This window comes from Poromitra crassiceps, assembly GCF_964638095.1.
Source record: "Poromitra crassiceps genome assembly, chromosome: 16".
Taxonomy (NCBI): Eukaryota; Metazoa; Chordata; class Actinopteri; order Beryciformes; family Melamphaidae; genus Poromitra; species Poromitra crassiceps.
In genome coordinates, this window is record NC_139645.1 from 5,340,938 (window position 1) to 5,367,832 (window position 26,895).

The following is a 26,895-nucleotide window of genomic DNA, read 5'->3' on the forward strand; positions in this document are numbered from 1 at the left end:
AGTGGTGAAGTGTTCTGTGGATGATAAATATGAATTTACGTTGAATTTACATGAGATTTACAGACAGATTTACAGAGAGTTAAATAGGCAGTGGATTTACATGAATTTACAGTCGGAGTTAAATAAGATTTTACATTGAATGTACATGAAATTTACAGGCTAAGTTAAATAGGCATTAATGTGCAGGGAATTTACATTAATTTACAGTCCCAGTTAGACAGGCATTAAATTAGATTTATCCAGTTTTATGGGGGGGGGGGTTCAGTTGAGTTTAGGAGGAGGTAGTGAGTTTGTGTGGAGGGGGGGGGGGGGGGGGGGGGGTTGTTGGTGAGGCCCTTGGCGGAAGGGGTTTCCGGGCCTTGTTGGTGAGGCTGATGGCAGTTGGGAAGAAGCTGGTCTTGGTAGACCTCAGTCTCTTGCCGTGGGGGAGTGAGTGTCTTAAAGAGTTTGTGGCCAGGGTGGGAGGCGTCAGCCATGTCCTGGTTGCATGCAGGTCCTGGAGGGATGGCAGGTTGCATCCGATTATCTTCTCAGCGCAGCGGATGATGCGCTGAAGTCTGTTGATGTCTTTGAGAGTGGCAGCAGCATACCAGACGGTGATGGAGCAGGTGAGGATGGACTCAACGATGGAGGTGTAGAAGTGCACCATCGTGGCCTTTGGCACTTTGAATTTCTTCAGCTGCCGCACAAACATGATCATGAGTAACAACAGGGGTTAGGTAGCTACAGGTTTGTGGAGGTATTACAATTATGTGGAAGACTCGATAGAAAGTGCAGTCAATAGCATTTTATTCCCAATCACCATAAAGCTGAACGCAGATTGGTTACACCTGCTTTACTTCCTGCTTTTACCACCTCAAAACGTTTGCTGTGAAATGGGTCCATAGTGAGCACGTACTGTCATGATTCGACAATTTCTTTCATGATATATATACATTTCATATACATTCATAATATACTGTGTCTATACTAGCACAGGTTTCTGATTTAGTAATCCATATTTAATAAAGTAACATGTGTGAAACAACTAGTTAGTAAAATTAGTAACCTGGAGAGGTGGGTTGGACACTATAATAATAAATGCTTATTCAGGTTCTGGTGTGTGTGTGTGTGTGTGTGTGTGTGTGTGTGTGTGTGTGTGTGTGTGTGTGTGTGTGTGTGTGTGTGTGTGTGTGTGTGTGTGTGTGTGTGTGTGTGTGTGTGTGTGTGTGTGGAGGGGTGGTGGTACTGCAGCCTATCCCAGCCCATGATCCCAGCATGCGTTACAGTCAATGATTGGGCGATATTATTTGGACAATGTAAACACATTTACATTTTTTTACCCCCCCCCCCCCCCCCCAACTGCAAACATAACCCCACATTTTGACCGCTCAATGAACATCTACTACTGTGTACAAAAAATACATACATTTATTGGCCCATATTTCTGTCATTTGAAACATATCTCTTAATCTGTGAGTGGTTGTTTTGTTTGTGCTTTCACTTTCATCTCGTTGAGCACGTGAACAGCATGCCTGACCGGCGGCCCCGCCCCCTGCGCGTGAGGTCATCAGCGATTCGCAGAGCACGAGGAGCAGCCTAGCCTGTGAGAGCAGCAGCACGCACGCACACGTTCCCTCAATTGATACTAATTAGCCAGCGAACAGACAGACTTCATAAATATGACCTGTCGTGTCAGCCGACGCTCATACTTGTTACATTTCGCATAAGCTGTCCGCATCATGGCGTTTTCCCTGCTGGTGAGTTAAGAACGAAAGTAACGTTAAAGCGACTTAACCTTTTTTTAAGGCCTGCCGCGCGTGGGGTTTTCCATGGCCTCTTTGTGTGTGTGTTCGCGGGTATAGCCGCTCCGCCTCTCTCACACAACGTGGACCTGAATTCACTTAAATTAGGCCCAAACTCTCAAAAACTATTGGAAAACTCGACGTGTGTCGAGTGTTTAAAAAAAGGTGCCACTGGTTGAGTTTGTTTGCAGTAACGAGTTTTGTTCTGTGTTATCCCACCCCCACCACCCACCCCTAACTCGCCTCTCTCCTCGCCCGGCAGAGAGACGACCCCCGAGGCTGTGCTGCTGCCGCTGACCGCTGGGACCCCGAGGCTCCTGCGCTCTCCACCTGCAGCAACGCAGACATCTTCCGCCGCATGAACACCATGCTGGGCAACGCTCTGGACTTTACCGGTGTGTGCACCACACCCAACAACACCAAGGGCAAGCGAGACCTGTGCGGTAAAACTTCTCCTCTTTTACTCCAGATAAAGCGTGGACATGCTAGCTACTAGCCCCTTATTGCGCCGTCGTCACTCTTCCTGGTATATGACGTCCTCATCTCCCCCCCTACATACGTTATATATACCGGGAAGAGTGACGCAAATATATAACGTATGTCGTCATCTCCCCTCGAGACGTCATATACCCGGAAGGGAAGAGTGATGCAAGGGGGGCTATGCTAGGACCATCCATGGCTAGGACACGCTGGGGTTGTTATGTTACCAGTGTGTGTGATGGGCAAGTGACTCAGAAAATGTAGCTAATGTTGCTTATCACTCCTTTTTAAAAATGAATACAATTACTTTACTTATTACTTTGTCTTGAAGCTAATTAGTGACATTGCTTGTTACTTTACTGTATTACTTTTGCTACGCCCCCTTCAGAAAAAAGTGACGTACAACCTGTTAAAGCCAGCTCCATTTTAGAATGAATCAGCCAAACTACATGCTTTAGCCCTAGGACAAAAAAACTAAAAGCGTTCTGGCAACGTAGTAGTCTTGCATAGCCAGACCTAGTGTCCTCTAGAGAGAGAGAGTGGCGTCAGCAGAGGACCAAAATGCGAGACTCATTAGCCAATGAACAGCCAGGAATGGGTCGCGCGCTACTTTTGCATGCTAAAATAAAGCCGATAATGTACAATTTGATTCTTTTGAAGGGATGAAAAACCCTTTCAAAGTACAACACTGTCTATTTTGCTGCAACTCGACAGTGCTGCTTTTTTTACTCAAGAGTTCCACTTTCTACTTCCTGGAAAAAAACTGGTCCATTGGAGTGAATGGAGATGTCGGAACTCTGGCCAGACCTATCTCCAGCACTGGATAAAGTAATGCAGTAGTTAGAAGTTAGTTAGATTACTATTATAACTTTTGGAAAATTATAACCCCTTTTTATATCTGGAGCTTTCAAAGTCAGAGACTGTAGGCCTCCCCCCAGACAAAGCTTGGAAAAAGGAGGCCCCCTCGCGCAATTCCTGGATGCCTATGGGATTGATGATCCCATGGACAATCAACAATTGAGCCAAGTTAGCCTGATATTGCTGTTTGGCACGACTACACCAAATACATTAAAAAAGGTCTGTCAGAAGGCATTTCTTTCTTTCTGACTCTGGGAAAGTGGGAAAAACGGCTAAATCCCCCCCAAACTAGTGAATCTCTGAACTATCTCTTTAACCAAATCACACACATTGGCTATTCTGAGATCTCATTGTACATGTAGTAATGTAATATTTCTTCCCTTTCCCCTGAAACTGCTTGGGGCCTCCCTGGGAAGGCCCGACTCCCACTTCCTTCCAAAACCTCTGCCTTACATTACAAGTTACTGGGGAAAGTAAATAAACTTACACTAATGAGGTACTTTACTTCACTGCCAAACACTGAATGTGCCAAATACACTGACCGTTAAAAGGAAAGATCCCCCCTCGGATAGTCTTGTTTTTATACAGTGTGACGTTCAATGCACCCCACGAGTTATTTTGTTGACGTGTTGCTAGCTTTCTTGCACTACACACACAAGCAAATGAAGCCAACAGGACCTAAAAAAAAAAAGTTTGGTTCCTGTTGGTTGTCAGTTGAGGTGATGGGGGTCGGTAGGATTTTTTTTTTTTTCTTCCCAGTGGCAGCAAGGGATAGATAGGAAATATATATATATTTTTATTTTCCTTAAAATTACAGCAGCGATGGATACTTTTTTCATAACATAGCCTACATGTACTCTACCACTGTGCTCTTCACACGTTTTTATATGAACAAAATATTCAAAGTCCCTGGAAACCAAAATCCACGAAAACCTTCTAACTGTTAAATTTAGGGTCTTATATGAGTAATTGTGTGCCTCAGATAGTAGTTGACATTACTTTCAACTACGGGTGGGGGAAAAAATCGATTCACCTAAGTATCGCCATTTTTAATGTCATGATTTTTTTAATCGATCTTTTACTCCAGAATCGATAATCGCAAACAAAAAATTTTTTTTTTTTTTTTTTGGGTGCTTGCAGTCAGGCCACTCACTGAACAGCAGGCCAGGCGCCGCCTACTGGTTTACTAGTGGTTTTATTACTTTATTAGTTAGTCTGAAGTAATAATTACACTTCAGGGTTAAAGTGGGTGCATCTCATTGTAAATCTGGCTTCAAACGGCCCAAATTGGGCTTCAAACGGCCCAAATTGGGCTTCAAACGGCCCAAATTTCACGCGCGTCGGCCCATATCGGCCTGGCCTGCTTGGTATCTAATGCCCGGCCTGAATTATGATCCCAGTCCGCCCCTGTTTTTAACTATCGCCCAGCCCTACTCATGATATATAATATACAGTCTCTAGTGTATGATTCAACTTTTCCCATGTTCTAATCTAGTGTAAAAAAGCAAACAAACTGAAAAAAGAAAAAAAGAAACAAATCGCAATAAATCGTAATATCGAATCGCAATAATCGTAGAATCGCAATACTTAAGAATCACAATATAAATCGAATCGGCACCCAAGAATCGTGATAGTATCGAATCGGGAGATAAGTGAATCGCCACAGCCCTACTTTCAACCCTAACTCCAAAAATCGACACTTTTCTACAAGGTCTGGATTTCCATTTCCTCATTGAAGAGAGCGGTGCGCGTGGTGCTAAAATGCATGATCTTATCACGTCATAAGATTTAATCGAATCACACACACGCATGCGCGCACACACACTGACACACACAGTAGCGCTGTGCACTCGCATCGGCAGAGATCTCTTCCTCTCTGTAAACCCTCTGTGCTATGCGCCGAGCAACTCGCGAACACACACACTCCATCTCTTTCCTTCTCTCTCTCTCTCCTCTCTCTCTCTCCGTTAATGTAGAGAGAGGTCTCCTCCGAGCAGGTCTCCTCCAGCAGGTCTCCTCCGAGAGAGAGGAGACCTGTTGCAGATGGGACACGCCCACACAGTCCGCGGGAGAAAATACACTCTAAAATCTGATTGATTCTCATGACTTTTGCCATGACTGTCAAACCTAAATTTATATACTTTGCGACGTTCATCATCGTTCAAATTTGGCTGGTGGCTTATTAACATAGGTTCCTGTGATGTGATGAACTCAAAATGCTAAATACTAAAAAAATATTTCTGGTTTCCAGGGACTTTTAAGTCAATATGAATGCTTCAATGTTATTAAAACGTGCTGATTTTAAATGTGTTCGTTTTTCTACTCCTAAAAACCATTTGTCAGCTCTGTCCACTTTGCCGGCTGCTGATACGAATACAAGGGCACTGTTTAACTTTCTGAAGCACGTTTTCAAATGATTTTAACCCCAATCTCACAATTTTGGTTGGTGCTGCATGGGTGCTGCATGGGTAGAGAAGCGACACATATGGCTCATTTCCACCACATATAACAGCACAGTACAGCTCTACTCGACCTGGTCTTACTCGTCTCTACTTGATATACACTGTTTCCATAGCAAGTTTACTCACCTCCGCCCACACCTGGTCGTCATAGCGACCGCATATCTGCCCTCCGCCCATAGCCCAAGTAGGCTATAACGTATAATGTTAAAATTAAATCCATACACGGAACTTTTCAACTGGAATACTGGTGCCTCTAAATGACCTATACTACACTGTACATGGGCAAATGTGACAATCGGCCAGGAGAATGGATATCACTTTGTTGTTACTCAAACGCACATGCATGCGCTGCGCGGGGGACGGGAGTCACGCTACGGGGAGAAGGGAAGCCACTTCCCTGGTGGCAACTCACCAGGCAAGACCGCGGCTTCGCTAAACCCCTGCCTCCGGCCTAGCCGAGCTGACGTCACACACAACTCAAAGGGCTTCCCGAGGAGCGGACTTTTTCTCTCTCAAAACAATTGAAAACCACCGTCATGTTAAAGCTGAGCAAGGAGATCGATTTTATTTCACCAGAGCCGAAGGCAGCGACACAAAAGACTGATGGAAATAACAAGAGAAGGTAAGCCCCACTAAACTGCTATCCAGTATTGACAGTAGATACAGTAAACACGATTCTGCCTGACCAATCAGTCGTCTGCAGTGTTTTCACGTCACGGTATGGTACCGGGTTCACAGCGCTGGAACCTCAACAAAGGCACATGTCCGTCATGCTCCCTGCCATTTTCGTTTTAAAGTATCCGTAGGGAAAAGCACCTTCGCGCAGTGGCAAACCCCGCCCCTTAGCGCCACCGTCAAATCAACAAGCTCATAAAATAAATTTGGGTCGCACGTAAATTGACAGGGTCGGAAACCGGAACCGAACAAAAACATTTTTTAGGCCTAGCTGATTTTCAGCAGTGACTGTGTTTTTTTTAGGGTGGCATTTTCCTTTAAAACCTCATAGGAGAGGTCAAAAGTGCATCCCTGCAAAAGACATTTCTGATCAAGGAAGCCCATTGATTGGCTCCTCCTGGAGCCAATGGGCTTCCTTGATCAGAAATGCCATCCATTACAGCAGCCCGCCCGTCACCTTGTCATTACCATTCAGGTGCCAGCAGCTGATTCATGCTGCACCGCGCGCTCTGCAGCACTGCAGCACTTGTAAGCTGCTGCTTTTTTGAGAGAGAGGGAGAGATTTGCCAAGAGTTAAGCTTGGCTCAGTCCTGTGTCCTTTCCTTCAATTGTTCATTCTCCTCCTGAGCACACCTCTGCACACACACACACACTTGCTTGGAAGTCTTATGAAATCCTCTTCAGGAAGCAGTCTTATTTCCTTGCTTGTTGCAAGATGAAAGATGTAAATTCGAGATGTAAATTATAACATGAAAGGTATCTGGTCTTGGCGAGTGTCTGACATGGTGGTGGTAAGCCACCGGTGGGAAAAAGTTCTATAACTAAAACTGGAGTGGATCACAATGCATAGTGTAATCCAGTTTGAACCAAACGTTTATAGCCCTGTCCGTCCCCCGGCTGCACCCCCTCCCTCCCCATCCCCCCGCACCCCGGCTTGGTGTTGCTGAATCAGGGCTGGAGCTAGCAGTTGGATGCTTTCCAGGCCTGGAGAGGGATGGGAGGAGCTGGCGGTGCAAATCACTCTGTCCTCCCAACATCTGATCAGTCAGCTGATACAGCGAGGCCCTGTCCGTCTGTCTCTGTCCGTCTGTCTTTTTACTGACTCGATGGCACCAAGGAAATTACACATTACACGCCAACTAATACACATTCTGAACCACTGTATTTAATACCAAACGGTAGTTGAGAACATGGGGTCCGGGGACTAGCAAGGGTCCTTGAGTGGGTTCTAGAGGGTCCCCAGCCCAGCAGCATATTGATGACTTATTAAACTTCAGCATGATTTAATTTACAATTTACAAACACTTAACACAACTAAGAGTAGCGTAGAAGAAAATAAAAACGTTTGCTCATAGTCTTACTGTTATATCTCTACCTACAATGCAGATAGTGATGGAATTCTGGAGTGGCAAAATCATATCTCACAATCAAAAATATTATTCTCAGATTTGGGTCGGTGACAAAATCTCATCAAATGGGTCCTAATGTGGACTAAATTAGAGGTCCATTGCATGAAAATGGTTGAGAATCACTGAACTAATAACTAATACGTGAGGGATTTCAAAATTCACAGACCCCCCCCCCCCCCCTCCTTTGCCCCGCCTCCATGTTGTGTGGTATTGACCAAGCTCAAATCCAAAATAGTTGTAAGTCTGCTGACTCATTCGCTCCCTCCCCCTAAGCTGCTGTAGCTCAGCCCCCTCTTCCCAGACCCCCCCTCCCTCCCTCCCTCCCTCCCTCCGCCTCTCCTCCAGCTCACTCAGGGAAACAAGGCGAGACGACTCACTAAGCAGTAACTGCCGCGGCTGTCTACCGCCGACACGGAGACGAGCTGTGCTGTGCTGCTAACCAGAGAGAGAGGGAGAGAGAAGGAAGGGAGTACTTCTTTTCTACCAACGAGCCAATATCTCCCGACAGGAATTTTTCATTACACAGTTAGGCGAGGAAGCTGTGGTGGGGGTGGGTGGAGGTTGGTGGTGGTGGTGGTGGGGGTGGAGGCTGATGTCATTAGCAGGGGTGTGTGAGTGCATCAGCAGTCATGTCACATGCTGCTAGGTGGGTCAGTGATGCGGACGGAGATGCATGGCAGTCGCACCGGGCACCGACGTGGCGGCAGGTTAGCAGCTCCCCCCGTCAGCAGCCGGGGGAAAAGGGGGGAGATGGCGAGATGAGCCCTGACTGTTTTTAACATTGTTTTTAATCATCAGAATTAAAAACAAAACGGGGGGCCTCTCTAACAGAAGCCATTTTTGCTTGCAACAAATCAGTATTCACTGCCTGCCTGCTGCTGCTGCTGCTGCTCTCTTCCACTTTAGGTGACCGCAGCAGCGCAGACCAACAGCTGAGCTCTCTCTCTCTCTCTCTCTCTGTGGCCGTCTGTAACACTTCTTCTTGTCTCTCCCCTCCCTTCTCTCTCTCCGTCCGTCCCTGAACTGGATCCCCAGAGCGGAAAGAATCGGAGCTGGCTGCGGTGGGCAGCAGCAGGATGCTGTTCCCTAGCTGCGGCGGAGGCGGCGGCATGTCCCTTTCCCAGGAGATGGCGGCGTCCCGCGGCCTGCCGGACGTCACAGACCTGGGCCTGGGGCTCCAGTCCCTCAGTCTGTCTGGCTGGGAGCGTCCCTGGAGCAGCCAGGAGACCGACACGCACATCAGCTGCTCCCAGGTTCAGACCAGCTCACCCTCCAGTAAGTACCAGACTCTTTGATAGTTTATGGCTCTAACGTTCTTATTACGTTTCTCCCAACGTTCCAACAGCTAACGATAGTGACTTATCGTTGTGAAGGAAGAGCAACAAGCCTTATGATGCGGCCTTGTGTTCTGGTATAGACCATAATGTCCCAGAAATTGGTTTGTGGTGGGATGTTGTTGTTGTCCAAGCGTAAAGTGTCACTTTGTGTCCATGTAACGTAGCTGTACTACAGTAGATATTTCAAAATGTCTTTGATGTTAGGTTTGTGATTGGGTCTCTATCTGTGTGTGTGTGTGTGGCACTGTAGTTATTTGAAATATGGGACAGTTGGTCAACTGTTTGTGTGCGGGGGGACAGGCTGTTTGTGTGTGGGGGGACAGGCTGTTTGTGTGTGGGGGGACAGGCTGTTTGTGTGTGGGGGGACAGGCTGTTTGTGTGTGGGGGGACAGGCTGTTTGTGTGCGGGGGGACAGGCTGTTTGTGTGTGGGGGGACAGGCTGTTTGTGTGCGGGGGGACAGGCTGTTTGTGTGTGGGGGGACAGGCTGTTTGTGTGCGGGGGGACAGGCTGTTTGTGTGTGGGGGGACAGGCTGTTTGTGTGCGGGGGGACAGGCTGTTTGTGTGCGGGGGGACAGGCTGTTTGTGTGTGGGGGGACAGGCTGTCGCTACTCGCTGGGGAGGAGGATGATGTGGCAGTTTTGCTCTGCTGCATCTGGCAGTCTGACTGTACAAAAACACTCCTGTGCGGCAAAACATTTTTGACCCCCCCCCCCCCCCCCCCCCCTTTCAACCATAACAGGCTTGACATGGAGAGATGGTTGTATTTCCTTTGATTAAATGAAGATCGCTTGGTTTTGCAAAGTTGATACCTGTTGATCAGTATATATTGCTCACTCTACTGAATTCAAATTGGGTATTCTATAGTTTACTGGGTTGTTTAGTTTCTGTTGGCATTATACCTAGAGTGAAAAAAAAAAATCCCACAATGCTGTTTGACATGACTTGATATAGTATGTTGTAAATGTTATGACATTTGTGCGTAGATTTATCCAGCACAAGCTTTGCTTTACGACACAGCTAGTGTGGCTGGATGGATGGTACTGCCTGTTTGTGTTGAAAGTTTCCACACAACGTTATGCTTTTCTTTGAGATCAACGTCTTCAGAGAAACGCCACCAAATCATGCCCCCATTTGTCCTGACCCATTTGTGGTGCCGTGATTATATGGTTGCCTTCTTGTCTATAGCGACCAGGCAGAACTTGATTTAGAGCACTCTCTAAACTGGGCCTGTAAAGTGGGCCAGAGAGCTTTGAATGCTGCCTACAGCTGAAGAATCCCCTGGAGCCTGATGTTCGGTACAACCCTTACAGGCCACATAGTACATATTTGCCATGGTTGCCACCTGACTCATTTGGTTATCAAGAGCAAGTAGGACCTTGGAGGCCTTAACTGTTTTTGATGTGAAGCAGAAGCACTAAAGCTAAGAGCATGTAGCTTCTGTCCAATTTGCATAACATAAACTTCTTACAGTCACGTTGCACAACTAGTAGGCAAAACGCTCTCTGGGGCATTTTGGGTTGGTTTCCACATTTAGAGAGAGAGAGTGGCGTCAGCGGAGGACCAAAATGTGTGACTCATTAGCCAATGAACAGCCAGGAAGGGGTTTTGCGCTACATTTGAATGCTAAAATAAAGCTGATAATGTACAATTTGATTTATAATAAAAAAAATAAAAGTACAACACAAACTGTCCATTTTGCTGCAACTCGACAGTGCTGCTTAATCCACACAACCTTACTTCCTGGAACTCTTGAGAGTAAAAAAAAAACTGGTCCATTGGAGTGACTGGAGATGTCACGACTCTTCTATATACCGTAAATTCCGGACTATAAGACGCACCGGTGTATAAGCCGCGGGACCAAAATTGACTATTTTTTTCTTCTATAAGCCGCACCGGTCTATAAGCCGCGGGTGTTTTGATGTTTAATTACCATATGAAAGGGTTCGTGCACAGAGAGGAATGTCGGGAAAGCGATGGCTGTTTGGGGAAGCTCCCATTTATTAACATTTCAACAAAACAAAACAAAAGTCAGGTCACTAATCCCCAGACAAAATCACACAACAATAGGCTATATGTGCAGCAAACCTGTAACCAGAGAAGTCAAGTCACTAATGCTCGTCTTCCTCTTCTTCCTGCGTACTGAAACCACCAAAGTCCTCATCTTCAGTGTCGGAAACGAACAGGTTCAGGGTGGCTTCGTCAACCACTCTCCTCTCTCCTTCATTGTCACTCAAAACCAACGAACTCCTCTTCATCTATAGCTGTGTTTCCATTACAGTTTTTCGCAAAAGAATTGCGATATTTCTACAACTTCGACAATGTACAATTGCGACTTGTAGGCGTTTCCATTGAAGTTGCGTTTGAGTGATTCCCCGTTGCAGCAGCTGCCACAGTGATTACGCACGGGGATCTGCCCCATATCCCGTCCCCTGCATGCTCAAATCCAACCAATGGTCAATGGAAATCCCAACATGAAGTTACAATGCATATAAACGAGCCTGATTATCAATTCAAAAGAAAATGAGTCGCAAAATGTTGCTGGCTGCGTGAATGCAGTCAGCGCGACAGGCAGAGGAAAAAAGGTAGCCTAATAGCCTACAACTGGTCCGATTTAGAGATGGAGGGGGGAAAAGGCTGATTTGGTTCTATAATTGCACCTGAAACGTGTGCAATGTATTAGCCTACTCACAGTCACTGTATTCACTTCAGACAGCACCACCGCACCAGTGTGTGCTTTTCATCCTCTCATCTCGCCGCTGTGCCAAATGCGCGCACACAGGCAGCCTGCTGTCACCATGGACCGATTTCTGCCATTAAACATTATCTAATTTGCCCGGCTACGCTTTTGCACAACACTCGTCTTTCTGCTAGGTAGCGTTGCTTCAAAGTTTTCCACTTGCTGCGGAGGTTTTGACACGGCTATCGAACCTTACTTACCAAACTTATTTTCCGCTCCTTTTCCAAGGGATAATATGGGTCACATGACGTGCAAATGCGAAAAATGTGTTTCCATTACACTTTTGCGATAAACTGCTATATCGACACGTCTGAAAAACCACCTCATGATCATCTACTGCTCGTTCTCATGCTGTCGAGAACGAGCAAAGCTTTTTTTTGGTGAAAGAATCCTCCAGGGCGCTTCTTGTTAACAGTCCGAGTGAGTGGCAGGTCGAACGTCAAAGGCACTTCATCCATATTTATGATCTGCTCCGGTTCGATGGAATATTCCTTGATCTTCCTTTGTGTGAATTCGCCGAAGTTTGTGATTTTCTCCTGGTAGTCGGGGGAGGGAGTTGATGGGCTTGTGGCCGTTTGCTTACCGTAATTACCATATGTAAGTGGTCACGCACAGAGGGGATTGTCGGGAAAGAGATGGCTGTTTGAGGAAGCTCCCATTTACCGTATTACCGTAACATTTCAACAAAACAACATAACACAACACCACCGTTGTTTATTTTTACAGTGCACACAGTGTCCGCGGTGTGGTGAAAAGAGGGCAAGAGAGGAAATTAAAACAGAAGTGGATTTATAGTTAGAAAGAGTGCTAAAAAAGAGAGATTTTTTTTTTTTTTTTTTTTTTTTTCTGAAAAAATCCATAGATAAGACGCACCGTTATATAAGCCGCAGGGGCCAAAAAACGGGAAAAAAGCCGCGGCTTATAGTCCGGAATTTACGGTATACGGCTCTGGGTCACACAACTTGATATGGATGGCACCGATGCAAATTTGGCACACAAATTAAATTGACAGTTTACTTGTTTAGATGTATCGGTTTAGTAACTGGATGTGCAAAAAGGCAACATTGCCATGGGAACTCGCATAGATCTTTCTCTGAAATTGCTATGAGTCATTCCACAAACATCTCAAGATTCATTTCACTGTAAATGCTGTGTCATTCTTCACTGTAAATGCTGTGTCATTGTCTTGTCTCCCCAGTGCTGGGCATGCTGAATAGCCCCTTGGGTAACATCCTGGGCAAACCCCCTGGCTACCTGCCCAACGAGGCCAAGACTGTTGACTTCCTGGAGAAGTTCCCTGGCATGGCTCGCATGGCAAACCGGCTGGACTCGCGCTCCTTCCTGGACTCGCGCTCCAGCAGTCCCGTGGACTCTGAGACCAGTGGCTTCAGCTCTGGATCCGACCATCTCTGCGAGTTGCTGGTATGGGCTCTTTTCTGTAACCTCCTCTTGTGTTTTGGATCACCTAGATCCAAAACACAGATACTTTGTTGTTGAATATTAGACACACACACAAATTGAGACTAATTTGACAAGCTGGTGGCTGGTTATACCTGCAGAAAATGTGGAATCGAAAGCACATTATTTTATATCATAAATCATAGGAATGGGATCATATATTGAAATTCAATGTATCACAATACAAAAATGTGTCAATGCAGATTGTGGGGCAGAGATGTAAATGGCGATATTGTCTTAATTTTATTCTGCTTTAGTAATCAGAAATGAGACTGCTTCTTGACTATCACTATTTCACAATCTCCCATCAATAGATTTTCATTGTTTACATTCTATCAAGCCATTATAGATTTGTATCTCAGGAGTAAACATAATTCTGCACAGTCATACTTGGTTGTCAATTGAACTTTTATTTATTTAATTGTATCATGGTTATTAGGAGTGCAACGGATCACAAAAAACTGAGTCACGGATTGGATCATTTTTCGGATCAGCAATCTCCCCCCCCCCAAATTAATATAAAATGTGCTACCTACTTTGGCCCCCCCTCTTCTATTGAAAAAACAAACAAAACATTCAAATTGGCTATGCAAACGGTGCAGACATGTGCTCAGCATAAGAAACAAGAATATGAATTTAGATAAACAAATAACCGTAATACTATTTTACCCCAAAAATAGTTAGGATAAATAAACTGCATTAATATAAAATGATTTGCTACTTTGACTCTGATGCAGCTGCCGCCCTCTGTCTGGGCCTAAAAAAAAAATAAGTTTGGTTCCTGTTGGTTGTCAGTTCGGTGATGGGTCGGTAGGGAATTTTTTTTTTTTTTTTTTTCCCAGTGGCAGCAAGGGATAGATAGGAAATATATATTTTTTTTTTATTTTCCTTAAAATTACAGCAGCGATGGATACTTTTTTTCATAACATAGTTTACATGTTATGACCACTGTGCTCTACACACGTTTTTATATGAACAAAATATTTAAGTCAATATGAATGCTTTCATATCAAACATGTTTGATATTTAGGACTGAAAATCTGCGTGAATAGCCTACATCATCCTGCTGCTGTGCAAGCCTCCCGTCATTATCGTTTATCTCCCCTAGAATCTCAAACATGCACACACTACAAGATTTGTAAATGTGGCGCACCATGCACTACAGGATATTATTAAGATTATCGGCAGGATAATCACCTTGACGCCCGGCCATACTCGTTTTTGGGGTTCCAGCAGTGACCAAAGTGCTCCGCCCCCACCTCACCTCTCTCTTTTCCTCATTTTCATGCCCGTCTCGCCAAACAAATGAATCTCACGGTAGTTAGCATGCGTGTAAACAACGCGAGTCTATTGTCTGTACAAGTGAGAACACAAACACATGGAATACCAAAATATATTCCCCTGCTGCATGTCATGAGATCGGCAAAAGTTTGGATAGACTGGATTGCTTCCCGCAGCAGCAATGCCTTTCCCCCCCCACACTGCTCGATAGACAGGTAGGAGATTACAGCCTCTGACTGGCAGGGGCTCAAAACTACGATATAACAACTTTTTATTCATTGGTCATTCATTGTGATATAAATTAGTGACATTTTCCCCCAAATACTCGTTCTGTGCTGTTGGTATTTGGTAGCCTATCTGATGCCTGCAGTGCAGCGCATCAAATGAGCCGCGTCAATTAACGATAATGACGGGAGTCTCGCGCAGCAGCAGAATGATGTATTCGCGCAGATTTTCAGTCCTAAATATCAAACATGTTTGATATGATCGGGACGGCCCCGATGAGGCTGTGAGCAGATCGGGAGGTTTAAGATTGGATCTGCAAACAGCTCACACTAAAATCCTGTAGTGTGAGCCAGCCATAGCGCCACCGTCAAATCAACATGCTCATAAAATAAATTGGGTCGCACGTAAATTGACAGGGTCGGTCGGCAACCGGAACCAAACTTTATTTTTTTTTAGGCCCTGGCCAATGTCCCACCCACAGCACTATCTGATTGGTTACATGCCTATGCCACAGACAGAGACAGGGGTCAAGTTCAGCCCCGACAACACGTAGCAAAATATTTATTCAAACGGAAACAGTGGTGCATTGAATCCTGGCGTAAACCTGGCTGCCATATCAAAATGGTGCTCTCAGCAAGTGGAGCTGTGCGTTTCGAAGGGAAGGCAACACATTGTGGGAAATTACAATAAACGGCACATTCTTGTGATCTGTTTCAATGATGACAAGCATGCCCAGTTTCCCAGTTGCACTGCTGAAAATGTCTGAAGTCACACCCAGTGGAGGCGAGAGTCTGCTTTTAAATCTGCTGCTCTTTTCTTTTTTTCGAATGTAACAGTCATTGCACTTCAGGCACAGCATGCAGCCATCTTGTCTGTATCTTTCCACTGCAACTCGAACCGTGGGGGCTGATCCGTATAGATCATCTGTGATCCGTTGCAGCACAAATGGTTATATTTATTAATCATGAACCCCTTATTGCGTATCGTGAGATATCGTAAGTATATCATACGTCTTTTCGTGTCTGTAATAACGGTACCTTTCGGTCTTTTCTCCAGTCCACCCTGAGGTTTTCCCCTCCGCTGCCTTATCTGGTGTCAAACATGCAGAAGGATCCGCTGCGACTCGGCTCTCGCCTGGACCACCAGGACAGCGCCTGTCCTCTGACCCCGCCGAACAGTGCCAGCCCTGCCTCCTCGGCCCTGTCCCGCCGCTGGCCCACTGGTTCTCTGTGGCCCGGGCTGGACCTGCTGGACCAGCCTGATGACTCCTTCAGCATCGAGAGGGAGGCCCGTCTGCACAGACAGGCTGCGGGTAACTTCACAACATCTTAAACTAGTGTGTATATATCACTGGAATTATGTCTTCGGGTTGTCTGTCCGTCCCATTTTCGTCAAGGCGGTAGCTCAGGAACGCCTTGAGGAAATTTCTTCAAATTTGGCACAAATGTCCACTTGGACTCAAGGATGAACTGTTTAGATTTTGGTGGTCAAATGTCACTCTGACCTCAGGTCCATCCCGTTCTCATAAACACAATCTCTCAGGAATGCCTTCAAATCCTTCAAATTTGCCGATATTGAGCTTCAGGTGATTGCCGTTGTACTGTGTGACTAAGCTGTCTCTGAGTCATCTGTACTCCTCTGTAAAAATAGTCTAAGTTGTGGCGATCGCCCAAAAGACTAATAATTTATGAATGACGTTTCCAGCATCACTGTTGTTTTACACGCCACACACACCCCCATTGGTGTTGTCAACCAGTAAAATGACGCGGACTTACCCAAGTCCAGCCCATTACGTTTCCACGTCCCTTTATCCTGTCTGGAAAACAGTATGGCGTCGGATGCCTTTGACGAGGAGCCGGGAGCGGTCGCAGGAGCTGGGCTTAACAGCACAAACGTGCTGTTAAAGGTCCCATTCCGTGCAAAAGCTGTTTTTACTTCTAAATGCATATATGCTGCTGTCATCCCTCCCTGTAATGAGTGCTCACAACCTCAGAACTGTCAGAGTTGAATTTGTCCCTATCCAGCTTCCCCCTGCGGTCTCCTTCAAGCCACGCCCCCTTACACTCTGTTCTCCCAGACGGTTTCGTGTTACATCACGCGGCTCCTTAAGCATACTGCGCGCGGTCTCTCTCACACAAGCTACCTGCGCCATTTTGTCTATTGTGTACCATTGCAAGCTGTTCCCTGCGCGAGATTCATCATGGCCTGTTGGTCTGTGCTAACCATTTCAGCCCAGAATGTTTCAACAATCTGGGGCAGTACAATCAAGATTTAGCCACAAAATTAACACTTCTAGCTGGCGCGACGCCAACTGTACGTGATCCAGCAACTGCGGAGGTGCATTCGGTAAGTCTAGGCATTTTGAGATGTCCTGTTTAGCGTAGCAACCGTTAAGTTAGCGATAGCTCGTTGCTAACGTTAGTTGTGGACACAACCTAGCGTGCTGGTCCACGGACGCTAATCTGATTGGCCGCTGGGAGCCTGGGGCGGGCTCTCCCCCAGCGGCCAATGGGAACTGTTAGTTCTGAATATATTATAGAAACGGACCATTCCTGCAAAGCGACGAGAAAGTGAGAACTCCGTCAGAACGAACGGGGTTGCTATATTTTCGACAAATTAATCCAGAATCATGTTTTATGGACCAGAGACACACGTTTTTAAGAGGTTACAGCTGCACGAATTGGGACCTTTAAGCTTCATTTGCCGAACCAGGCAATGCGCTACGTTAAATTAGTGTGGCCCAAGTGTCATCTTATCTTTGAAGAAAACACCAGCGGACCAGAATCTCCAGAGACTCTCCAGGTTGCATTCCTCTTCCATTGGCAAACGTGAGTCAGCCAAAATGGCACGCTGATCCCTTTTAACATGACTTCATTTATTTGACCGGTTGCCTTAGTTTTGTGGTGTTTGTGCTGAACGATCTTGTGATAAACTGCTGTATCGCATTGGCTTAGTGTTTCAGTGTCTGTTCATGCAGGGAGCCGGGAAATCCCGAAGTGGACTATTTTTCATGCGGATTGGGATTCAGATGAACACGGTGTCTGGGAAAGCCCGGCTTGGATATATGTACCGTACTCGTTTCAAATGAACTATGGAACTCAGAACGGACTGAAACATCTGTTGATCACATGTTTTTTTTTCTTTCTAAATATACACATTTATTGCATTTGAGCTGCCTGGTGGTGTGTGCATTAATTTGTCTGTCTCATGCGGATTTATTGGTTTAATGGTATAATTAGGGGTTCATCATTTTTATAATACATGCGTCCTTTGTGGGGTTGTGACTAGACTTAACAACATACAAGACTGGTCAAGCCGCTACAAAGTGAAGATGGCATGTTTCTCACTTGTAAATTATTCACTGGAATCATACATGTCAATATAGTGATGGCTTCTATTTAGCGTCTGCACAGGCATGGATGTAAACTGCAACTTGACTTATTGGCGGAGGGATACAACTGTGAGGTGGTTATTTCTAGTCCTTTTGATCTATATAAGTTTGTCTCGGTGGCTTTGCACATGGACGTGATCCTTGGAAAAAGTGACTAACATCTGCCTTCTGGATCCATCAGCTGTGAATGAAGCCACGTTCACCTGGAGCGGCCAGCTGCCGCCGAGAAACAACAAGAACCCGCTGTACTCCTGCAAGGTCTTTCTTGGAGGAGTGCCTTGGGACATCACAGAAGGTAGGCCAACTACTGCTGTTCCCACTGGCTGTTTTAACTGCATACTACCAGATGTGCTTTTGAGGCGTTCTTTCTATGTGCTTATTGCTCTCATCCTTTATAGTGAGACATTGTTGAGCCATATGAGGCTAAGCTTAAAAACATACATTTGATGGTGTCTCCTTTCTATTCACGAATTTCATGGCGAGACAGTGGGTGCTTCCATGACACCCTCCTCCCTCCCTGTTTCCAGCTGCCGGTTGCCTGTTTCCGCCCAGGACCGTTCATATCGAAAGAGACTGAAAATAATCATAATTGTTGTGACTTTGTACCTACCTATGTCTTGTAATGATGCCCCCCAGCACAATAATTTCACACGTGCATAATTGTACAATGGAGTGACAATATCTTGAATCTTGAAAGAGAGAGACCGCTAAAGCTCCGTTCAATGACCAAATAAGAGTTCCGGTTTGGACGTTTAGCTTTTCATAATAAAAGCGGCCGCTATGCAACCACATACATTTTTTTTTTTGCAATTTCGGCTCAAAATAAGCCCATACAGTACGAGTGAATTGACATTCACCTCGTTTTTGTAAAATATTGCTGCTATGCAACCACACAACGTTACTATTTTTAGCCATTTCGGATCAAATGAGCCAAACATTCCCACTCTTGGACAGTGACGTGCACCTCCTTGCTAGTGAAAAAAATGTAAACAGGAAGTCGACAACCAGCTACCGCTGAGAATCATGGGAAACGTAAGACCAGGAAAAAGGTGAATAGTTCAGTGTATTTTCGGTTGGCACATGTTTGGTCGGGATATAATGCAGGGAGCGACTGCTCGGAAGTGTTTTTTGCTTTGCACATAATCTTGACCCGTTAGAAATTTAGAATTCTTCAAGATTAATCCATTCCAGCCACTGGGTGGAAACGGGGTTTAACAGTGTTAAGTGTTTTGTGTCTTTCAAAGTTGAGGTGTTAAGGGGAAGGTTTGTTCCCCTTAGTTTTATTAAAAATTCAGAAATAAAATGTTTCCCATTTGTTGGCATTTTATTAAATTGGTACATGTTAAATAACCATCTTGTATTAACCACCGTATCTTCATATTAAAACCCGATAACTTCCTGGAAAGCACCATACTTTGCATGGCACACCATCATAAAACCTGCAACTTGTTTGTTTTCAAGTTTCAAGACTCTTGGAACAGTAGCCTTTGGCTAAAAAAGATCCTAATAAAAACTCATAACTTTCATCATGTTTTCACAACATGAAATGGTGGGTTTTTAACAGCCAAAAATGTAGTTTTAAACACCCTTTTTAACTAGTAATACATCAAATTAATCAAATAAGACCATTAAATGTTTCCTTGTCACTTTTAAAAGTCTCCTAACCCCTGTCACACTCTTCCATCCTGTGTTCTTCCAGCTGGCCTGATCAACACGTTCAGTGGCTATGGTCCTCTGAGTGTGGAGTGGCCGGGTAAGGATGGCAAGCACCCTCGCTGCCCTCCTAAAGGTAATATGCCCAAAGGTAATAACAGGCTGGTAGGCTATCAATTTATTTTGTTTCTGGTTCGAAGGTTGCACTGCGGTGAGGACACGGCATGCTGGTGAGTTTAGGCCACGAAAAGATTTTAACACCCTACTACACGCACCTAATCAGAGGGGAAGTTATGGTCACCTGTACTCTTGATTTTGGGGGTTATCCATGGAGTATAGTATGCACATGTATACTTAGTATACCTGTAGCATGAAACATAATTTGGCTGGTAAATCGCTTGCATACTAGCTACTGTAGAAGTTAAGAGTAGTCATCCAATTGTACTTGGTACAGGGACTGTGGGTCCACTATGTTGCTGTATATCTATATTTTGCTGTGCGTTCTAGGCTATGTTTACCTGGTTTTCGAGAACGAGAAGTCTGTGCGCGGGCTGCTCCATGCCTGCACCCAAGACCTGCTGCACCCTGAGGACAACGGGGAGTACTACTTCAAGATGTCCAGCCGCAGGATGCGATGCAAGGATGTGAGTAGGAACGAGACAGGCAAGATTAGACCAGGAACTAAGATTCTAATCTAGAAACTGTTAAAATTACCTTAAAATTAATGTATACTTTTGGAATTGGGTGGATGTGACAGATAGTGTAACGTTTGATTCATTCCACAAACCTGGCTGCTCAGTTTTCTTACACTTCCCTCCGGTCCAGTTGAGTAGTGTTCAAAGGGAGCCCAAAAGTAGAAAGGCAGTCCGTTAAGAAAGCTTAACAGTTGTGACTCTCTCTCTCCTCTGGTGGTCCAGGTCCAGGTGATCCCCTGGGTTATCTCCGACAGTAACTACGTGCGCTGCCCTTCCCAGCGCTTGGACCCCAGCAAGACGGTGTTTGTTGGTGCGCTGCATGGCATGCTGAATGCTGAGGCCCTGGCCAGCATCATGAACGACCTGTTCGGAGGCGTCATGTACGCTGGCATCGACACGGACAAGCACAAGTATCCAATAGGTGAGACTTTTCCTTCGGACTACTGATGGCAAGATTGTTTTTCATCAGTACTAGTCCATACCCGGGGACACACGTGCCACAACTCCATACAGAATTGCCAAAAAATGCTACCAACAGCTTGATTTTTATTTTTATTTTTTACCATCTACACATCTATAATGTAAACAATATTGGCGTTTTCTACATGAACATTTGTCAAGTGTTGTTTGTATGAGACTGGGTTGCAGTCATGGCATACTTTTTTTTTTTTTTTTTTTTTTTTTATCAGATATGTGATAGTTGAGTTTATTTTGAAGGCAAAACCTTCCTACCTCTGGTCTTGTTCTGGCTAATTATGGTTAGCTTGATACAATTGTGGATGCTGGAAAAAATGCACCCGAGCACTCGGCAGGAAACCTGATTTCACAATTGAAATAAACGTGAATTGTAGGGCCTACATGTTGGTCAGCTAGGGTTTTAGTCACTCAGTGGCGTTTTGAGAAATTGCTATGTGTCGTGAAAAGGTAGGGAATATCCCTCCTCCCAGGATGTCCTGCCTGCAGTAGTTTTTTAACCCAGGGTGGTGAAGGCATAAATGCTGAAACTGCTTAAATGTGGGGAAATGGACAAATCTGCTTCGTCCGTTGTCTCTGCCTATGTGAATACTCAATGCCCATGTGCAGTTTCAGATTGATTGGCCAACCCACTGGGAGATAAATGGATTCAGATGGATGGACAGTTTCCTTCATTGTATTCACCTTATGTAGCCCCGCCCACTTGACCTACGACTTTCTGTTCAAAACGCCGGCTGTTTTAACTCTCAAACTAGTCTGACTCACCTGGTCAAACATAGTTTGACTCACATATGAGTCAGACTAGGTTTATGAGTGACAGGAAGTGTAAACACAATCAGAACTTCAGATTGCGTTTACACTTCCTGTTAGTCTCTCAAGCCAGACTGTCTCTTCTACATGAGGTGAATAGTAGGATAGGATGTGCATGCTGAAGGAAGGAGTTTGCTCCAATCTTAATTCTTCAACGCCCTCCTTTTCCCCGCCAACTATCCTCTCCATACAGGCTCTGGACGTGTCACGTTCAACAATCAGCGAAGTTACCTGAAGGCCGTGTGCGCAGCATTTGTGGAGATCAAAACCCCAAAGTTTACAAAGAAGGTAAGGATGCTTGTCATGGAATGTAATTAGACTCGAGGTCATTCTGCCTTACTGCTATTCACCTTATTCTTTGCCCACACATGGACGCTTCCGCATTACGTCATTTCGTAATAGTATTTCCGTTTTGCCTTGCCAAAAACCCCGCAGGCAAAATGGCTGCGCACACTCCCCTCCTAAAGTGGCAAAATTACTCACCCATAAACTAACATATCTTGGCCAATACGTATGTAACATACAAAATAAAACAACCCGTAATATCTTAATTTTATGTATGCAACTGTTTAGTTAAACTTGCATTCCAGGAATATTGTGCTCTAAAGATGACGTTAGTGGAGTCAAGGCTGTTGCGTCCTGAAACCCACATAGGTTGCGTAGGCGTAACCTATGTGCGTTTTAGCGTAACCTATGTGCGATTCGAAATAACGCATCCGAGATAGAAACGTTATGAATATAGCCACGTTATAAACAACAAACTAACGCTGGTGATCCGTATGGGAACAGTGTTACTCGAAATGGTTAAAAGTTATATCAATCGAATTTGGTCATTCAGTGGCATTTTACTGCCATATAACATAACTAACTAGCGGCTAATTAGCCACAGAAGGCAACTAGCGCTGAACCGGAAGAACAAATACGTTTACGTTGAACGCGGAAGAGAGAAAAAGTGGGCGTGGTGAATAAGGTGAATACAGGAGAATAACTGCCTTTGTGCGGTTTAGTTCAAGAATGGATTGTTCAGCCTAAGCCAATAGCTGCCATTCTCTTGTAGAGAACTTGACACTTAACTCCAAAACTGTTTAATTTTTTTTTTAATTTTTTTTTTATTTGTCAAAGTACGAGCCTTGTACAACATCACTCAAGACCTATGCATTGTTGTGCTCCAATGCATTAAGGCTGGATAGAAGTTCAGAGGCCTTGAGCTGACCGTGAGTTTACTAGCGACCTTGTGGGACAATGGTTAAATGAGAGAATACCAAGGAGATGTGTACAAAAGCAGCAGTGTTGCACTGGTCTTGAGTGACACAAAGGTCCTGCAGGTCTTTAAATGAACAGAATCGAGCACAGTTGAATGTGACATTCCCTCCACGTAGGAAGGCATATATTGGAGCTAGGATCGTCCCTAAAAGCGAAATCGTACCCGGTCTCTGGTTGTCTTTAACTGGGTCTTTCCTCCTCCCTCAGGTCCAGATTGACCCCTACCTGGAAGACTCAATGTGCCAAGTCTGCAGTCGCCAAGCCGGCCCTTTCTTCTGCCGAGACCAGGTGAGTTCACTGGATTTGACAGTTGGTTAGACTATTGAACTTGTTAGGTCTAAGTCAGGGGTGCTCAATAGCTCGCCAAAGAAATACAAAATGTTTTTTTTTTTATGTATACACTAAATCCCACTCATGTATAGCTAACTCAGTATACAGTATTTAACACGATTAAATAATATAATGCTGTTAAAATGTGCCAAATATGTACTTGGAGGGGGGGGGGAGAGGGGACAAGGGGAAAATAAGTAGCTGGTGACCGGTTTTATTTTTTGTAAGTAGCTCTCATCCTAAAAAAAGTTTGGGCACTAAATTGGGTCTAAATTATAATCCTGATTTTATTGTTATACCATCACTTGGTGGTTCATAGTCTATTTTGGTGGATGTTGTCCGCTTGGATAATTCTCCCATTGGCCCTGGGGATTTTTTATTTTTTTATTTTATTTTATTTTTTGAATCTTAGTGCCAGACCATCCTTCTGCATTTGTACAGCAAAAATGAAGTGTGGTGAATGGTCTGGCTAAATGAGACCTAGGCGGTTGATGACATTGATTTCACTGAGTGAACTGATTCTGAATTTGTCATGCTTTCCACCATCACAAATGATGGTGGTCGTTTAAGGTAGCCCACATTATGCTCATTGCGCTCTTTTTGGCGTCTAGGCCTGCTTCAAGTACTACTGCCGCTCCTGCTGGCACTGGCAGCACTCCATGGACATCCTGAGCAACCACCGGCCCCTTATGCGCAACCAGAAGAACCGGGATTCCAGCTAGAGCAGATGGGTCCACATCAGCAAGAGACGGGCCTGAGGAAGAGGCCCACACTACGGGGCACCAGCTGCCCACCGAGCAGAGCACGAGTGCCAGACCTCCTTCACGGTGTGAGGGAGCATGGCACTCCACCAGGCACTGGGGGAAATCACTGTAGGAAATGTTCACTTTTTGCACTTGCTACATTTTTGTTTACTTGTTCACAGTGGCACTACGCACAGTGACCTTGTTGGGGTAGACACTTTTGCAGTTTCCCAGACTTGTGGCCAGACGGTACGATGGGAGTCAGCCCAAGGTTAAGACGTGGATGAAAATGCCTCTTTTTCTTTTTTCCTTTTTTTTTTTTTTTTTAGTTTTGGTTTTGGTTTACTTGCGTTGCATATTGAAGAGCAATCACGCAAGTCTCATTGCCGTTCATTGGCAAAATGCCATACAGTGCCTTTAAAAAAAAAAAAGAAAAAGAAAAGTTTAGTTTTTCCCTCCTTCCCTCCCCCTACCCCCAGTTGGCAACTGTTTTTTCCTGTGCAAAGCCAACTGGTGTTTTTTACTTTGGGAGATGATAGTTGGGCTTCATTTAACCAGATTTAACCAGTCGCATTTCAGACATTTTTACGCAGTTTTTTACTAATTTGTACACAAACGGTTTTAAGTCATGACATGGAAAATTTTGAACAGAATTCTACCAGGCGGCTTTTTAATTTTTTTTCACCCTCTTTATTATTTCTCTCTCCTCCCCATGCGTTTTTCTGTGGCTGTTGAGGTTTTTCTTTGCCCTCTCCAAAGTTCCAACTAATGGGCACAAAACGTTGAAGTAGTACTTCGCTTGCCTTGCCAGTTAGATTAAGTGTAACAACACGACTGGACATTGCTTCAACTGGGTTTCCATCATTTTTTTCCATCAATTTTGATGGATCTTACTAAGACTAGAATGAACATTGTTTTGATTGTAAATAGTTTGATTGTTGCACTTTTTAATTTGCACTTGAGGAGGGGTGGCAGTGGTTTTTAAATCACATTTGTACATCAGCAGACGACAGGTAAATTTATTATTTAAGGCACACGTGCCTAGAATCTAACAGCTGACAGGTAAATTTATTATTTAAGGCACACGTGCCTAGAATCTAACAGCTGCTTGTTTCCTGTTGAATGTAAGAACTTCCACTTTAAATGAGAAAATCTATCTAGAGCTTGAGTAGACCCTAGTGTCTTTCCTTTATCCATAAAGTTTGTCACGCTGAGCTTGTTTTACTTAGCCCAGCTGCTTTTTAGAGTTTTGAAAGTCTACCTCATTGTGGTCTGCCAAGTTTGCTGCTACTTACAGATGTGGAGTATGTTCAGATTGGGCACAATAAAGGTGTTTAAGCATTACTTGCAGTGTCTGGCCGCTTTATTTACAGTAGGCTATGATGCATGTTTTTTGTGGATCATTACTGAACTTTTTAATTGCTTTGCTAGAGGAGTTATTTGAGGACCCAGGAAGGTGGTTCGACCCCCCGGCTCCTCCAGGCGGACTGTTGGAAGTGTCCTTGGGCAAGACTCCAAATTGCTCTCGGTGGTTGCATTCGGTGTGAATATAGACATGTGTTGTAAAGCGCTTGTGGTCGCTGGTAGGCGAGAAGCGCTTTATAGACGGTTTTCACCAGAGCGCAACCCCACAGCACTTACTTTTTCTCAGCATTCGGCAAACTGCAGAAATATTCACTTGACATCGTTACTTTTGTTTTCGCCGCTCAGCTGTATAGACGGTTTTCACGGAATGGTCAGTCCTGCACTTGAATGTTTTTTTTTCTTGTATGTCCATAGCAAACACTGCAACAGGAAGTGAGCGGGGGTTCAATTTAGAATGTTTTTGTTGTCAAGTTAAAACAGTCTATAGATGCAGTACTTTTACTTTTAACAGGTTTCCAATTTTAACATCCACAGGTTTTCCACTCTATAAAATGGGGCAATCCAGTGTTTGGTTATTGCGGTGTATAAACAGATGTTCCTGATCTTTCCTTGGACCAGCTGTGGTCTCTGCTTTATTCTGACAGATTAAGTGGTTTGAGTGTTGATTCACCCGATCTGCATAATGCATTTTTATATTAAAATATTCTGGTCTGACAAACTGGGTTATGTTATACCACAAGTGCTTGAGGTGAGGAGTAGAAGGCCAAGTCTTTCACCCTGTAGTGGTGGTTAAACATTTAGTGGATTTCTCCACAGGGAATTGGATATTGTAGTTTTTTTTAATAGAGTAAACATGACAGGGATTACTTCCACAAGAGTATCTTATTCATGTTCTTGCAGGCTGTGAAAGATTAAACCGTTATTTGAATTAAATTTATTTGTTTTGTTTTTAATCTGTTCTGTAAAGCTCATGATCTGTTGGAAACATTTTGTTTGACAAAAGGAAAATGAATGAGAGCTTTTCTCAGAAATGGTCAGGCAGCAGGGTTGCTAGTCATCTACCGCTCCCCACCAGGGTCAATCCTTCTCACTGTTCACAGGTTGTTTGGTAACAATAAAATAATGTACTGGTATCGTCGGAAATCAAGTTGAAGCCTCTACCTGCAGGTGTTCTGTGGACTGAAAAGTTATTTCTTTGAAACAGCTCAAATCTAAGACTAAAATAAATGTAAATTGATGACTTATAGCCAGTGTTGGGGGTAACCCATTACGAAAGGAACATGCATGTAATATATTACTTTTAGCAGTAACTCAGTAATATAACGTATTACTTATAGGATTTCAGTAATATTATACCAGTTACTTTGTCAAGTAACTCAAGTTCCAAATTGAGTTATATTTTATTAAATCAAAGCACATATTTCCTAATCAAACTGTTTTTATGCAAATAAGCACTATAGATGA

General features: G+C 44.5%; 1 protein-coding gene across 1 annotated transcript; it reads left to right on the forward strand.

Moving 5' to 3' along the window:
- Nucleotides 1–1,721: 1,721 nt before the first annotated feature.
- cpeb1b (cytoplasmic polyadenylation element binding protein 1b) lies at nt 1,722–24,045 on the forward strand (the record flags this gene model as incomplete). The annotated part of the gene is made up of 12 exons (XM_083652878.1): nt 1,722–1,739; nt 2,047–2,227; nt 8,704–8,943; nt 12,942–13,165; nt 15,764–16,019; nt 18,280–18,393; nt 19,798–19,902; nt 20,259–20,395; nt 20,669–20,867; nt 21,924–22,018; nt 23,201–23,281; nt 23,935–24,045. The coding sequence occupies 12 exons, from the start codon at nt 1,722–1,724 to the stop codon at nt 24,043–24,045; spliced, it is 1,761 nt and encodes a 586-aa protein (XP_083509004.1).
- Nucleotides 24,046–26,895: the final 2,850 nt, after the last annotated feature.